Below are 13,845 nucleotides of genomic sequence, written 5' to 3'. Positions count from 1 at the left end.
GTTTGTTCGCCACACGCAGGCACCCAAGCGCCCATGCAGTGTCATATATCAGCTGCAGAGGACAAACCCATGCAGGGCAGCCAGTAAACACACATGGACACGTTGTTAAAGGCATAGTAAGTATTACTTATCCTGCCACTTTACACAGGAGCCACATTTGCACATACACACACTTTTTTCACACGCACACAATGTGCTAGTCCAACAATCACCCAGATGCCCATGTAAGGTGAAGTTTGTGTGTGTGAAGAAGGGAGGAGAAGGGAAGAAGAATATAGCTTCAGCAGAGAGCGCGAGCTGGGAAAGTTTCTGGGGGGGGGGGACTCCTCCCTGGTCAGAAATAACAAGTAACACATTCACCAGAGGAGTGCAGAGAGGAGTCGTGTAGCAGCACAAGTGAGGGCCTGAATGGTCAGTGGCTGCTGAATCAGCACATCACAGTGAATCAAACCTGTTTTTGTTGCCCTCTATTCATCTCTCCATCGCTCTGTTAGGGTTTAGCTTGCTTCACTTTTCCTCCAGTGTTTCTTCCACTCAACAATCACAGCCTCAACGGTGTGAATGGACCTGAACGTATAGAGGAATCACAACAAAGCTGTCCCTCTTCTCCCCTGAACCACAGACAGGCACCTTCTGTTCAAGAACATGCTTCTTCCTACTTATGTCAACACACAAACACATGCACACACACTTAAACACGCGCACACATGTCGTCACTTGCCTCATAAGGGGCTGCACGTGAACTTGAATGTTGACAGAGCAGGGTGGGGGGGATCAAGTTTTCAAGCAATGGTTTTAGTCAACCTCGGTCCAGAGCTTATCAAGCCCCACACACAGCTTATGTAAATGGCTAAGCTGCCATTTCCACCACTAGCCCCTTTATCAACAGTGTCTCACCACACTGACGCCAGACACTGGCAAGCTGTGACTGACCGTGTATGTGTGTGTGTGTGTGTGTGTGTGTGTGTGTGTGTGTGTGTGTGTGTGTGTGTGTGTGTGTGTGTGGTGTGTGTGCGTGTGTGTGTGTGTGTGCGTGTGTGTGTGCGTGCGTGTGTGTGCGTGTGTCTGGTGGGCCAATATCTGCCTAGTAACTACAGACAGGCTGTTCCAAATTCACATAAGTAATCCTTGCACCCCCCCCCCCCACACACACACACACACACACACAAAAACACACCCTCTCTCTCACACACACACACAGCACAACAAAAAAAGATACTGCAAATTGTATGCATCTGTTGTCATGGCAACATTGTCACTTTCACCTGCTCGCGTGTGTCCATCAAGGAAAAATGCCCCCCCTTCTCAATCCCCAGCCCCCATGCAACCACCCGCCCCATAACCACCCACACACACACTCTCGGTGGTACCAAAACCTAAAAACACAGACGCACGCATATATATGGAGGCCGAGCTATGACAGCGAGGGGGGATGGGTAATGATACTCAACACCTCCCACTCTCTCCTCAGCTGCCCCCTCCCTCATTGAAACCCATGAACCTTCACATACTAAACAGACATACATTTCACACACTCCTTCTTTTCTGCAAAGTACAGGGCTGCGTTAACACAACACACACGCACACACACACACAAAGACCTCAGTGTAAAACACAGACTAGATTCTCCCGCCCTCCCTCCCCTGTGTTTTCTTTACTCACATATGAAAAAGCTTTTCAGCTCATGCCTGTAAGTGAACCCTACGATTACTGTAGGTTATACTCGGAGGATCGTTTGCATCACAAAGCCACGTGATGAGTTTTTATGATCAATATCAAAATTTGGCCATAAAAATCTGAAGAACTGACTGTCAGTTTGTCACTTGTTTACCTGTTTTTGATGAAATTGTCTGTTTAATCCGAGAATAATGCTCCTTGTTTTTTAAGACACCCTTGATACACTGGTGATAAATTGTAGGCAAATTACCTCACTGTCATCATAGTGAGTCTTTCTGAAAAGCTGAAGAAAAAGAAGACAGAATATTTACATCATGTGCTTTTGAGTAATTTGCTGAAAACTGTGTTACTTCTCTTTCTCTTTTTGATCATGCCAATCTGATCAAAAAGAGAAAGAGACCAATCTGATATGGTCAGTGTCTCTGTAAGAAAGAAACAATGACTATGTATGTCTTTTAAATGACTTAGATAATCACCAGCTGTCTTTACAGAGATTAACAATCTGACCAAACCTGATCAGGTTGTTGCTAAGGAAGACTTCCCCCTGAGTTTACTTTTGATCCGTTGCCAGGTCTCCTCGACTCGCTCAACTTGTGTTTCACATTTTGTAAGTTTTATTGATCAGTTTCCTTTATTTTAAAAAGAGAACAAATATAACATATTATAATGAATATATTCCGCAAAAATGTTGGGGAATATATTACTTGGGTTGTAGGTACCAAAATATGCTTACACGGTCATATTATGAGGATTTGAATTCCTTATAGGGACAAACAGCATGTTTTGAGGTTTGGTTTGGGTTACATTAAGATATGGGTTAGAGATTAGGTCATTACTATAATTAATGTTAGGGTAAAGTTCCATGAATTGAATGTATGTCAATGTAATCGTAATGTATGTGCATGTGTGTTTGACTGTATTTTGCATTTTTCTGTTGATGTTGTTTTATGTGAAAAGTAATGCTCTGGTTCCTCATTTTTTAGCTGATGCTTCATACTAAAACATTTGAAACCCTATAATAAAATATTTTCCCCTATAAAACTGTACAGGTTGAAGAAATTAGTAGTTCCTACTTTTACTTTCGCTTGTCTACGCTTTTCTTTTTCAGTTTCACCATGAATTCTGGTTTGAACTGGAGCACAACAGGTTGAGTTAGCCAATGGCTTCCGGACTGTACTCTTCTTTCCAAGAATCCCTTCACTGAAAGATGACAACATGTTCACTCAACACACACACACACACACTATCCCACCTCAAGTATTTGTTTTCAGATGAGCATGGCCTGCGGTGCCTGGGGTAGTGTGTGTCACTACACTGACGAGGTGGCGGAATACGCTGGAACATGTTAGATCTGCAGGATGAACCATACAGCTCCCATCACTCACTGCGAGTTACATGTTTTCATACTTGAAACCAATGCATGATATGCACTGGTGGTTGATGGTGTTAGAAATGTAATGTAAAACTCGATAAAGAATAATTGCCTGCATGATTTGTTTAAGACTTTCCTAAGGAATATGTTCACCACCAAATTTTTGAAATACTGAAAACAAGAGTCCAGAGTTCCTCGTTTTAATCCAATACATCGCTTACATTTACCGATTTACAACACAAAACTGTCTAATGGAAACTCTTCCAGTTTTGTTTCATTTCTCTTTTAAAATATGTATTAAGCAAATGTATCTATCAACACAACTGTCTAAATGGTTTTCAATATATATATATAATAATAACATTAGTCAAACAATTCTTCAGGAAAAGTACCTTGTTTTGATTCATGTTTTTGACATCATATTCAAATTTAGGAGTTTTAAATATCTGATTGTAAATTATATCACTCCATATTCCCTGAAACAACACTAAGAGCTCAAGCGCCCTCAGGTCTATATAACCTGATCTACAGGTGCTGTTCAGTTGTTGTTTTTTGTAACCGCCCACAAGGCATGTTTACTATCTTAAACATACTGAGAATGTTTTTCTCCAAATAGAAGACATTTTGCACCAGATCTTCCAAAAAAACAGTTTCAGGGCTAAGAATTGGTTTTAGGAGGTACAGTATGTTTGATCTAAAGGTAATAGGTTGAACACATAACTGTGATAGTTTGGGCTAATAATAGGAGCCAAGGGCTATGCATTGTGTATATGAGGGTCCTCAGGGGTGGGGGACGTTACCTTTAGTATTGATACTACAAATTAAAGGTCTTTATTTAAAGGGAGGGTTGGTGTTGATGTTTATGAAACAAAGTTTATCTCATTGTTGAAATCCTTCTCACTTGATCCTGGTAGCCTCAATAAATAACGTCTTCTGAAGTCAAAAGAGAAAACGAGGGTGTCCTGTGACCCACAGGACTGCAATAAACACGACCCATCATTTTATTGGAACCAACATACACAAGCAACATACACAACTTCGACCAGCTGTCAAGCAGTTTGCGTTCATGTGTTTTGGGTGCGTGGCTTTGAATAGAGGATCCAATGGTAGGGGAGAGTATGTATCTGTGTAGCTTACCCTTGTTAACTTTTCCTGGCTGGCCAACCCTTGCTCTGAGTCTTGCTACTAAAAGACTGGTTGGTCAAACAAACACTTCTGACAATAAACATTTTCTCAAATTAAATATATGTATACATTTATAAGCAGATTCATAGAGTTTTAACTTGTATTTAGAACAGAAAAGTGGTAATTAAACATATTCTGAAGTTGTCTACTGATAATAACACATTCATAAGTCAAGTAAGATGCCTCCATTTAATACAACGTAAACTATTTTGATTATATATAAGTATTGTTATCAGTGATTGAGACCCTGGTCAGTATCAGTTTGAAAATAGTGGTAATGCTATCACCCAACCCTCTTTTTTGTTGTTACCTGCTGGAAAACAAAGTGTGAGGCAGCCACCAACAAACATGCTCGTATATCTGATCAAGCTATAAATGTGCGCTTGTTTTGTTCCTCTGACAGAAGTAATCACACTGAGGCAGGAGGGGCGAGGCTGTTTTCCACCAAACAAAATAGTTCCTCCTCTCTCCCACAGGCACAGGAAGAGACAGCCCATGAAGATCACCCTCCTGGTGACAGCATTCTTTTTTTATCTTTTGAAATTCAGTCGTGTCAGCACCATTATTCATTCACCCATTCGTCCAGGGTGGATTACTCAATAGACGAATAAAAAAAAAAGACAAAGATTCGTGTCCTTGTAGGATGATGACGAATGGATGTGTAATAGCGCGACCCCTTGGCTACGCGCACGCGCGCAACCGACCGCCCTCCTCCTCCTCGTCTCGCGGAACTGTACAAAGCGCTCGGGGGCTCCGCGGACAGCCAATGGCGACACGTTGTTTCACCCGTGACATCATCCGCCAGCCCTCTTACTAAAGAAGGAAACAAACATCCATCCAGAGGGAAGAGGAGACGGAGAGAGAGAGGCAGAGCGAGGCAGGAGGGCAGAGGAAGGGAGAGGTGAACCGACCTGAGGCTGTCTGACGGAGGAACCAGGACCTAACAACAAGGACCCTAAAAACAACATCAACAACAACAAGGACCCGTCCGCCGAGACCCTGTTTTTTCCCTTCTTCTTCTTCTTCTGCCAAGACAAACGGCCACACGTCTCGCGAGAAAAAACCTCGTCGATTTCCAGCAGGTGATGATCTCGGATTATTGTTTTGTTTTTCTCTTAACGACGCGGATGAGTTTTGAAGTTCGGCTTGTGGAGGTAAAAAGAAAAGAGAGGGGGGGGGGGGGTGTCAAAAAAAAAACAGGCTCGACGGTCGCTCATGTCATGGCGACCTTTAACTGGGGCTCGAAAGGTCAGGTGGTGTGTGCGTGATGAGGCAAAACAAGTTTTTCTCCTCTTCTTCTTCTTTAATTCGATCTGGTCAGTGGTTGAACTTCTCGCCACCACCTCCTCCTCTTCCTCCTCCGCCTCAATGGAAATATCACAGGCGCTCGAACGTGACTCCGTGGGCTCGATGGGGGAAAACAAGGGAGGGAGGTGTATAGATGGAGAGATGGCTGCTTACTGTCTGTGTTTGTCGGCTCGCTGGGGGGATGGGGCAGTCCAAGCTAATTCCTGTCCACAAGTAGAAAATGTATAAGCCGGAACGGGCAAGTAGGGCGAGAGATTTGCTCTGGAACGTCTACGTGTGTCGAAATATTAAATGAAGTGCCAGCACAGCACGCAGCCCTCTGCCCTGGTTGTTTTTTTTGTGTAGTTTCGGGTCCGCTCGTCCTTTAAAAGACCTACGTGGCTCCACCAAGTCGTTCATAAGTACCAAAGTGTGGTTATATAAGCGATGCTGCTCGTTGGAAACACGCAGAAATGGTTATTAGTGGATAATCGCGAGCAGGAGGACGATGGCCAAACAGGAAGCAGAGAGAAGGCAGACAAAGGGATAAAGCAGAAACAAAGGGAGCAGGGACCACAATGTCTAGACTGTGGGTTTATTCCACCAAACATCAGAGCTGTCGTTCCCTCGCAGGAATCTCTGGTTTTTATGCGATATGGTGTTCTATTTTCTAACGCTATGATTTACTGCTTGTAACAAAGCGACGGTGGGCCGTTTCTCCTCTGTCCTTCCTTGTGACTCAGTAGTTTTCAGCCCAGCAGGGCCTGAAATACGAGCTGAGCTTGTGGCTGATACCGGAGCGCAGTCGATCCCCCTTTTGTTGTGTTTGTTAGCCAGAGATTGAGCACACCCATGTTTTTCAAAATGTTTCCTCGCAGCAAAAGGCAGGATTTCGAGTCTGATCACACATTATCCGGCCGAGGTTTTTAACGTGAGAGGAAGTTGTTGGTGAATGATTGTGACTGGTGATCTGCCCTGTGCTGGAAAACCCCTGACTTACCCCGCAGGCTTTGTTTTACAACACATCACTCCAATTGGCATATTTTGGGTTGTTTCCGCTGACTGTCAGGAGTGAGACACTGGTATTCGCTTGTGAGCAGTAACAGAACCTTTGATTATATGAGGTGCTGGTGATGACAACATAAACAATTTGTTTTTGTATTTCATGGATGGTATGTGTGGATACATGTTAGGATGAAAGCTAGGCAGGTTAACATTGGTATCCCTGTCCACCTCATCCATGCTGGTGAGGGGTCTTGCTAAGGGTTAAGTTGAGAGTCTAGTTGTGTTTCTTGACAGCTGGGGCCAAACGTGACAGCTGAGACACCCGGTCCATTGTTCCTCTGTGGGACAAAGTCAACAGCCATGGTTAATCTGTCGTTCTTTGTTCTTTTTGGTGTCATTTGTGACAAAGTCTTATTTTCAGTCCCCACATTCCCTCTCAGGAACTGTCTTGCCCCAGAAACCTTGTCAAGCGCTTGGGGTTTAGATGTGTCGCTAAAGTCCAAATGCAGACATCAATGTAATAGTAAAGTTGGTGGAGCTGGGTGTAAAGATAACAATTCTGCTGATCACGTGTGAAAAAAAAATTCCGTTCGAGCTGCTAGGCAAATACCAACCTCTGGCTCAGACCTCATGCCTGGTATTTTTTTTAGAAGTCAGCAGCTGAACACGTGACTGGACAGGATAGACGGTCCTTGTGGGCTTTTCCAAGGAAACCCTTTGTTGGCACGACAGTAATAGCGTGCATGGGTAAGAGGAGAGGGGGGTAGAGAGGATCGGTGTTAGTGGGGGTTGACTCATGCTATAATGGCACTTGTTTGGTGTGTTGGTGAGGTCAGTACAGCCCTGGTGAACTGACAGGACGTTCTGAGACAACTGTCAGCCTCTCCTGGAACACTAAGCTTGCCTGCCCCCTGTTTGTGTCCCTGACCAGAATGTAGATGAGTAAGCAGCTGCCATGTTATAGCACAACAGGACCAAAGGTTGTTTACAGGGGAAATATGATACTGTTGCTGTGAACACTGGTTGTGTGTGCTTTTGTTTGAGTATCAGTTTGGTATCAGTTGCCTCTTGCCTAACTAATCCAGGCCTTCCTGTCCCTCTGTTTGTTCATTCAGCAAGTTGTTTTTGATCTGTTGCCTTAACGGCAGTGTCTCCCATGATGCAACTTCCTGTTGTATTGCATTGCAGCACAAACCGGGGTGACCACGTCACAGGGCTACACACGTTTTTCCAAGTTACGCACATGCTTGTTTCCTGGGCATATGTGCGAGCAGAGATGACTCAGGAAGTTTGGAAATACCTTTTGTGGCAAGAACCAAAGGGAGGAGAATACTGTGTGTGAAACTGCCGACGTACTTTGTTCATTCTCAGTCACTGTGTCGTCACTTGGAATGGACCAAATGTTTTTTTACATTCTGTGTTTGTTCTTTTGAGGCTGAGCTGCTTCTTGTGAGTCAGGGCGTCATTTTGTGTCTAGAGGGAGGAAGTTAAAGGCCCGATGAGGAGTCTTGGTTATTGTCAGTTTTGAGTCATGATAATCATGACACACAGCGATGTTGCATTAGTAGTCAAAAGATTTTGTGGTAATGAGGAGGCCCGTTGTTGAGCTTTATTTATTTTCTTTCACATACAACACAAATAGCTTTTTAGGTGTTGAGGAAGTAGTTACTTGATATTACTGCGATTAGCCCTGAGAAAGGAGAACAAATAGTAGAAAGATAAATTCTCCCTAAAGCAGTTTGTTGCTAAGAAAATGAAAGGTGGGTCAAACGTTTGGAAGAACGATGCAAAATAGTGAAAAGGGGGTAGAAGAGCTGGAGGGAGGGAGGGAGGGGACACAACAGTGAACAGAGCTGTGGGGCAGAACAGAGTCCAGCCTCTGCCAAAGGTGCTGAACAGAACACAGTGAGTGTTGTTTGCCCTCCAGGCGTCCTGCGGAGTAGCGTTCACTATTGCATTCATGCTAAAGGGCAGGTCAAAACAGACGAGCTCACTCATATTTTCACAACATGACTCTGCTGTTATCTGGAAGCCCTGTTGACTCTGCTTCAACAAGTTTCTTTGGGAACACAGGGAAACGTGTCCTGTGATGGAAATTGACTTCTCTGTGCGTGTTTGTGTGACCATGTCTAATAAGCATTCTAATTCTTCTCTTTCATTCTGTTAGCAATGGCCCAAGAGACGAACCAGAGTCCGGTGCTTTGTGCCATGGGCTGCGGTTTCTACGGCAACCCAAGAACCAGTGGCATGTGCTCCGTATGTTATAAGGACCACCTGAACCGACAGCAGAGCAGCGACCGCATGAGCCCCCTTAGCCCAATGGGTAAGACGCCTACACAAAAACTGTTATTGTGCACTCCAAACAGATCACAGGTGCCTTGTGTTTACGGTGTAAACACAGATATGTAGTTCAAGCTATATATTTTCAGCTCAAGATAAGGAGGGTACGAGGAAGAGTTCAAGTCGAGTCAGTGTTTTCTCAGCTCTCCTCCCCCCTGCCAGCCCTCTCTGTTTTTCCACCCAGTGTAATGAAAGACAGCTGTTTTTCTTCAGGACACTGTTCAGGTTTTTTTGTGTGTGGGGGGGGGATGTGTTCCCTTCTTGAGACATTTTTTTAAGGTCAAACATGGAAGTCTCTCTCACACTGTGACGCTGGTAACCTATTAGAACTTGTTCTTCATCCAAGAGAAAGGCATTCAAAGTTTAATTCAGCTTTGAGCAGAGACAATGTCACAAGAAATTGACACTTCTACTGAAGATATGTTGCCGTGAACTAGTTGTTTTTCATCAATACAGTCAGCAAGGGAGTAACTTTGGGTTGAACATTGGGTGGGTTGAGGTCAGTTACTCTGTATTATTATATGTTAATGAATCACTTGATATACCTATAATCACATAGTACATCATACATGCCAGATAATACAAACTAGCTAGTAGCCAAAATCGGGGTTAAAAGGGTTTTCTGAGATTGTGCTGAAAATGACATTAAATTGTGAGAACCAGCTACTTTATCATGTTTTGTAAAAGTCAATATATTTTTCAGTGTGACTGTATGATTATTTTAGGGAGGGTTACAACCCCTCAACCCTTGGTAAATTACACCCCTAGCAGTGCAAGGCTCAAAACCAGTATTTGTCTCCCTTTTCGCCTGTTATCGTGCAAACGTTGTATTCATCTTGCATCTTGTATTCATTTCGAACTTGATTGTTTTCTATGAGTTTAAGTTTAACAGAGTTCACTCTATTCTCTTCCAGCCTCAGCTAGTAGTCCTACCTCAGAGGCCTCGGCCATCAAGAGACTAGAAGCCAGTCTAGCCAAGGTTGATGCCTCCCCTTCCTCCTCACCAGACATGTCTAGGTCAGTATTGGATCAGTTTGATTGCTCAAGGTAGTTCTTCAAATTGCAAAACATATGAACCGATGCTTGACTGCCTCCTTTCTCCTGCTCAATCCCCCCTTTCTCCGTTTTTATGCAAATCTCCAGAACTGTTCAAGGATCTCTTCCTGTTACTCAACAAATGACAGAGATGAGCATCTCGAGAGAAGACGAGCCAGAAACCCTAGAGCCTGGTAAGCCTCACAGACGCACATAAACACAGTTGAAGCAAGAGACAGGCCAGTTGACACAAACTAGAAGACCTTAGACACACACAGGTGACTCCTCACATGCAGACTTTGTGAGGCAAACATTGTAGGACCCTCTGCAGCCACAGTTTATTTTTTATGCCTAACTGCATACCTTAAGCTGAACTGCTGGTTTTACTTACTGCCTTCAAAAAAGGGAGTCTGTCTATAAATAAACCGGTTTAAAAATACCTCAACACCAGAGGGCTTCCTCAGATTTGATGCAGCCTGCTCAAGGCTTTCTCAGAGCCGTGCACTATTTTCAGCCAAGACTAAGAGAGGGCAATTTAGAGATAAGGGGCACTCTAATTTTCATTAGACAAAAGTACACCATTCTAGCTGCCAGCATGTTTACATGCCACACAGATCTCTGAACAAAACTCATCTGCTGCTCCTACAAGTTAAAGTGTACAGATAATTAAACCTAGCAGGACTAATATGTATGTTTTTTTTTCCTCCTGTTGTCTTTATCTGTAGTTGTAAGCCAACCTGCTGCTTCTAGTCCTACTCCTGTAGCTTCTTCCAGCAGTGAAGATGGAAAAGGTGACAAACCCAAGAAGAACAGATGCTTCATGTGCCGCAAAAGGGTGGGACTCACAGGTGAGCAGTGGCTGGCGTCTGATGCAACACATTCACAATCACATTATTATCCTACGTGTTATTTTTAGAGCTGTAATTGTTTTACTGGACAGAGGAAAGACAGAGTTTTCTCAGCACCTCAAGTGTAGTTTTCCCACTTCTTGTTCTGGTGTTGACCACCATATGTTTGTGTTTCCAGGGTTCGGATGTCGCTGTGGGAACCTGTTCTGTGGCATCCACCGCTACTCGGACAAGCACAACTGCCCCTACGATTACAAGGCCGAAGCTGCTGCCAAGATCCGTAAAGAGAACCCTGTTGTGGTTGCTGACAAGATCCAGAGAATATAGATTTGACAAAATCAGGAGCAACGACATCAATGAAAACCACCTTTGACAAAGACTGGAGAATGAGTGCGAACCTTTTGAAATGAGCACTGGCACGAGTGGCCAAGTGAGGATTGAAAGGACTTGATTTACAAAATTACCACCTCAAGAAAACAATGGGGGGAAAAATAAGTAAAAAATGAAAACATCCTTCCTGAGGGAGATGCATGAATGATCACTTTTCTCCTTTTTGATTAACTCATTAGTTTGTTTTACCCTATTTTCTGTGGTGTGATTTTGCTGCTGATGAGTCCTTTTTTTTAAAGAATATGTATTGTCTTATCAAAAGCAGCCCAGGCTAACTGTCCAGGATCAGCTGTGCTCCTCCCACCCAAACCAGGCGCCATTTTGTGCCAAACCGTAGACAGCCATTTTACTTGGACCATGTGTCAGAAGCTGGCGGGTCTTTCACAGCATTCAGACTACACAGTGACAGTCCACACAAGTTGTGCCCCTCAACCTTCGATCTTCTTGTCCCGCGTTCCGTTGCTACTGGAGTCAATGTTTGGAGAGCCGTACATCTGTCCCCCCTCTGTGCACAAGGGACTGTGTTACTTCGTCTCTGTCTTTCCTAGCTTTACCTACCTCACGGCTGCTGTGTTAAGCTTTGTTGTTTTCCCGTTGTTTCCCTTTGTGTCTATTAGCTTTGACCCCAGCAGAACAACGGATCATCAGTGACCCAGTCATAGCAAGTCCTGACTGTGACATGGCTGTTTCCATTATGGCTTGAGGTATCACGCTAGGCACGGACAAACAAATGACTCCACGTTTCACTGGGTGTAAACGTTTTCAGTGGACATATTGTGTGAAGAGGTTTCCCCTACTGGTCTTGAGCTCAGATTGCAATCTTAGACGCCTGGTGCAGGGCTGTGTGTACCGATGAGTAGCCTGAGGGGAAGGATGGCTCTCTTCCCTGGCAGACCTGGTACGTGACTTTAGGCTACGTTATTGTAGGGGCATGAATGAATGGGATAATGCATGACTTACGCATTTGTGTTTCAGAAAATATTAGGTATCACTCAACCTAGGGTTTCAGACATTTTATTTGCTGAGAGACAATTATTTGTTACGCTACCTTTTTTTTCCTCTTCCATTGATATTGTGCTGATGTTAGCGCATGTATTCAGTGCATTTGTGGAATTAGAATACATAAACCATTTTCTTTTCTGTTTAAATTTTTTTTAATGCGCTAACAGAACATTCATGTGAACTGCGTGTGGGTGGGAGGATGTGGATGGGTGTGGATGCGTGTGTGTGTGTGTGTTGTTTCCCAACCCTTTTGTCTGTGGAGCTACCCGGTTTATCAGCACATGTTTACAGAACTACAGGAGCATGAATTATGAAAAATAATAGATTCCAAGATTAGATGTAACTTGTCATCTGTCTATCAGCTATTGGTCCGTGTGTCTGCATATTGAGCACCGTAGAGAAGTGTGTGTGCGTGTGTGTGTATTTGTGCGCCGGCTCGTGCACTTACCTGTGCAAAAGTGTTTTCATGGCGGCCTGACACAGTGAAGCCCATGTATGTTTGTGACTTGTGTTAATCCCCCTTTTTTTCTGCCTAAGGATGGTTTTATTTTTTTCATTTTAAAGACAACTGTATGTATCCGTTTGAGTTTTTTCCCTTTCTGATTCTTAGTCATATGCAAATTTGTACAAAAAATGAAAAAACAGCAAACTGTGTTGATATTTATGTATTACATATAATCTTGCTATCCAGCATTACGACAGAATAGTATCATGTAAATAAAACTGTACAGAGAGACATTATTAAGCCTCATTGTGTACTGATTAACACAGCTCACTTTCTTAATATTACTGCGTTTTATTGTGTGTAAGTTCAGTATGATTGTCTATTGTGACTGTTTGTTTCCACATTGCCAAGGTATTTGCTGTGAAGTTAAACGCGTCAGGCCAGACAAAACATTTAGTTCCAAAGGCGTAGAGGTATTGATGTTTGATCTGCTGATAGGGCCAGATGCCTTTCATAGCACTGCCATGAAAGCCGTAGCTTCAGATTTGCCTTTAGCCTCAGCTTAGCCTCAGGTTCAGCCTGTATCGTTGATTAAAAGGCCACACTTGTTGACACTAAGGCGCACAACCCAAGTCAGGACCTTAACATCCGCTGGTGGCCACTAACTCCTGCTAACTTCGACTGGTATTTGGTACCTAAATTGTGCAGAAGACCTTCAGAGAAGCAAGGGACATTCAACATCTTGTCCTTAATTCTAGATAAATGGAGTCAGAATCTGGTTCATTATAGTAAATATGACGAACAGAAATAGCTTTATGGTGAAGACGGGTTGATGATGAATCTGCATTAGATGGTTAAGAGTGAACTGCGTGGATCTAATTTCAGTCAGGCAAGAATAGAGTCGAAAGCACATGTCACGAGCTTCAGTGTTACCCTGTAATACCTCACCTAGCCTAACCCCGGCTTGTTAAGTATCCTCATGTTAATACAGAGCCCTGGCAGCACAGACTATTAACTTCACACAGGAGACTTGTTCAAACCAAACCATGTCTGGTTCACACAGGAAGTATTAATCCTAGAAGACACTATCCTGCTCCCTTCTTACCTTGGCTGAACTCTGTACAAGCAGCATGCTCATGATGAGTGTATCGGGGACAATCGTGTTTTTCTCACACACCCATCAGGAGCTCGAGGGGCTGAGTTAGTTCACAGATGGCGTCATTCATGGCAGCAGCTGCTCAAACAGCTGAGGTGTGCAC

At 43.7% G+C, this 13,845-nt stretch overlaps 1 protein-coding gene across 2 annotated transcripts; it reads left to right on the top strand.

Annotated features, from left to right (window-relative positions):
- Positions 1-5,053: 5,053 nt before the first annotated feature.
- On the top strand, positions 5,054-12,882 carry zfand5a (zinc finger, AN1-type domain 5a). 2 transcript variants are annotated; one of them, XM_062382949.1, is made up of 6 exons: positions 5,054-5,388; positions 8,694-8,849; positions 9,781-9,883; positions 10,010-10,095; positions 10,627-10,749; positions 10,928-12,882. In XM_062382949.1, the coding sequence occupies exons 2-6, from the start codon at positions 8,696-8,698 to the stop codon at positions 11,074-11,076; spliced, it is 615 nt and encodes a 204-aa protein (XP_062238933.1). In that variant the 5' UTR covers positions 5,054-5,388; positions 8,694-8,695; the 3' UTR covers positions 11,077-12,882. The 2 variants fall into 2 exon arrangements, with proteins under 2 accessions (XP_062238933.1, XP_062238923.1); XM_062382939.1 differs by having other exon boundaries at positions 5,055-5,316.
- The last annotated feature ends 963 nt before the right edge of the window (positions 12,883-13,845 follow it).

This window comes from Platichthys flesus, chromosome 3, assembly GCF_949316205.1.
Source record: "Platichthys flesus chromosome 3, fPlaFle2.1, whole genome shotgun sequence".
Lineage (NCBI taxonomy): Eukaryota > Metazoa > Chordata > Actinopteri > Pleuronectiformes > Pleuronectidae > Platichthys > Platichthys flesus.
The sequence above is the reverse complement of the archived record's forward strand: the minus strand, read 5'-3'. Positions and strand labels throughout refer to the sequence as shown.

What these genes read in the sequence shown, in the direction of transcription:
- zfand5a (XM_062382949.1), top strand. Translation starts at nt 8,696, where the DNA reads ATGGCCCAAGAGACGAACCAGAGTCCGGTGCTTTGTGCCATGGGCTGC. An exon ending in TCCTCACCAGACATGTCTAG is followed by an intron (nt 9,884 to 10,009) that starts GTCAGTATTGGA and finishes GCAAATCTCCAG; the next exon opens with AACTGTTCAAGGATCTCTTC. An exon ending in GCCAGAAACCCTAGAGCCTG is followed by an intron (nt 10,096 to 10,626) that starts GTAAGCCTCACA and finishes CTTTATCTGTAG; the next exon opens with TTGTAAGCCAACCTGCTGCT.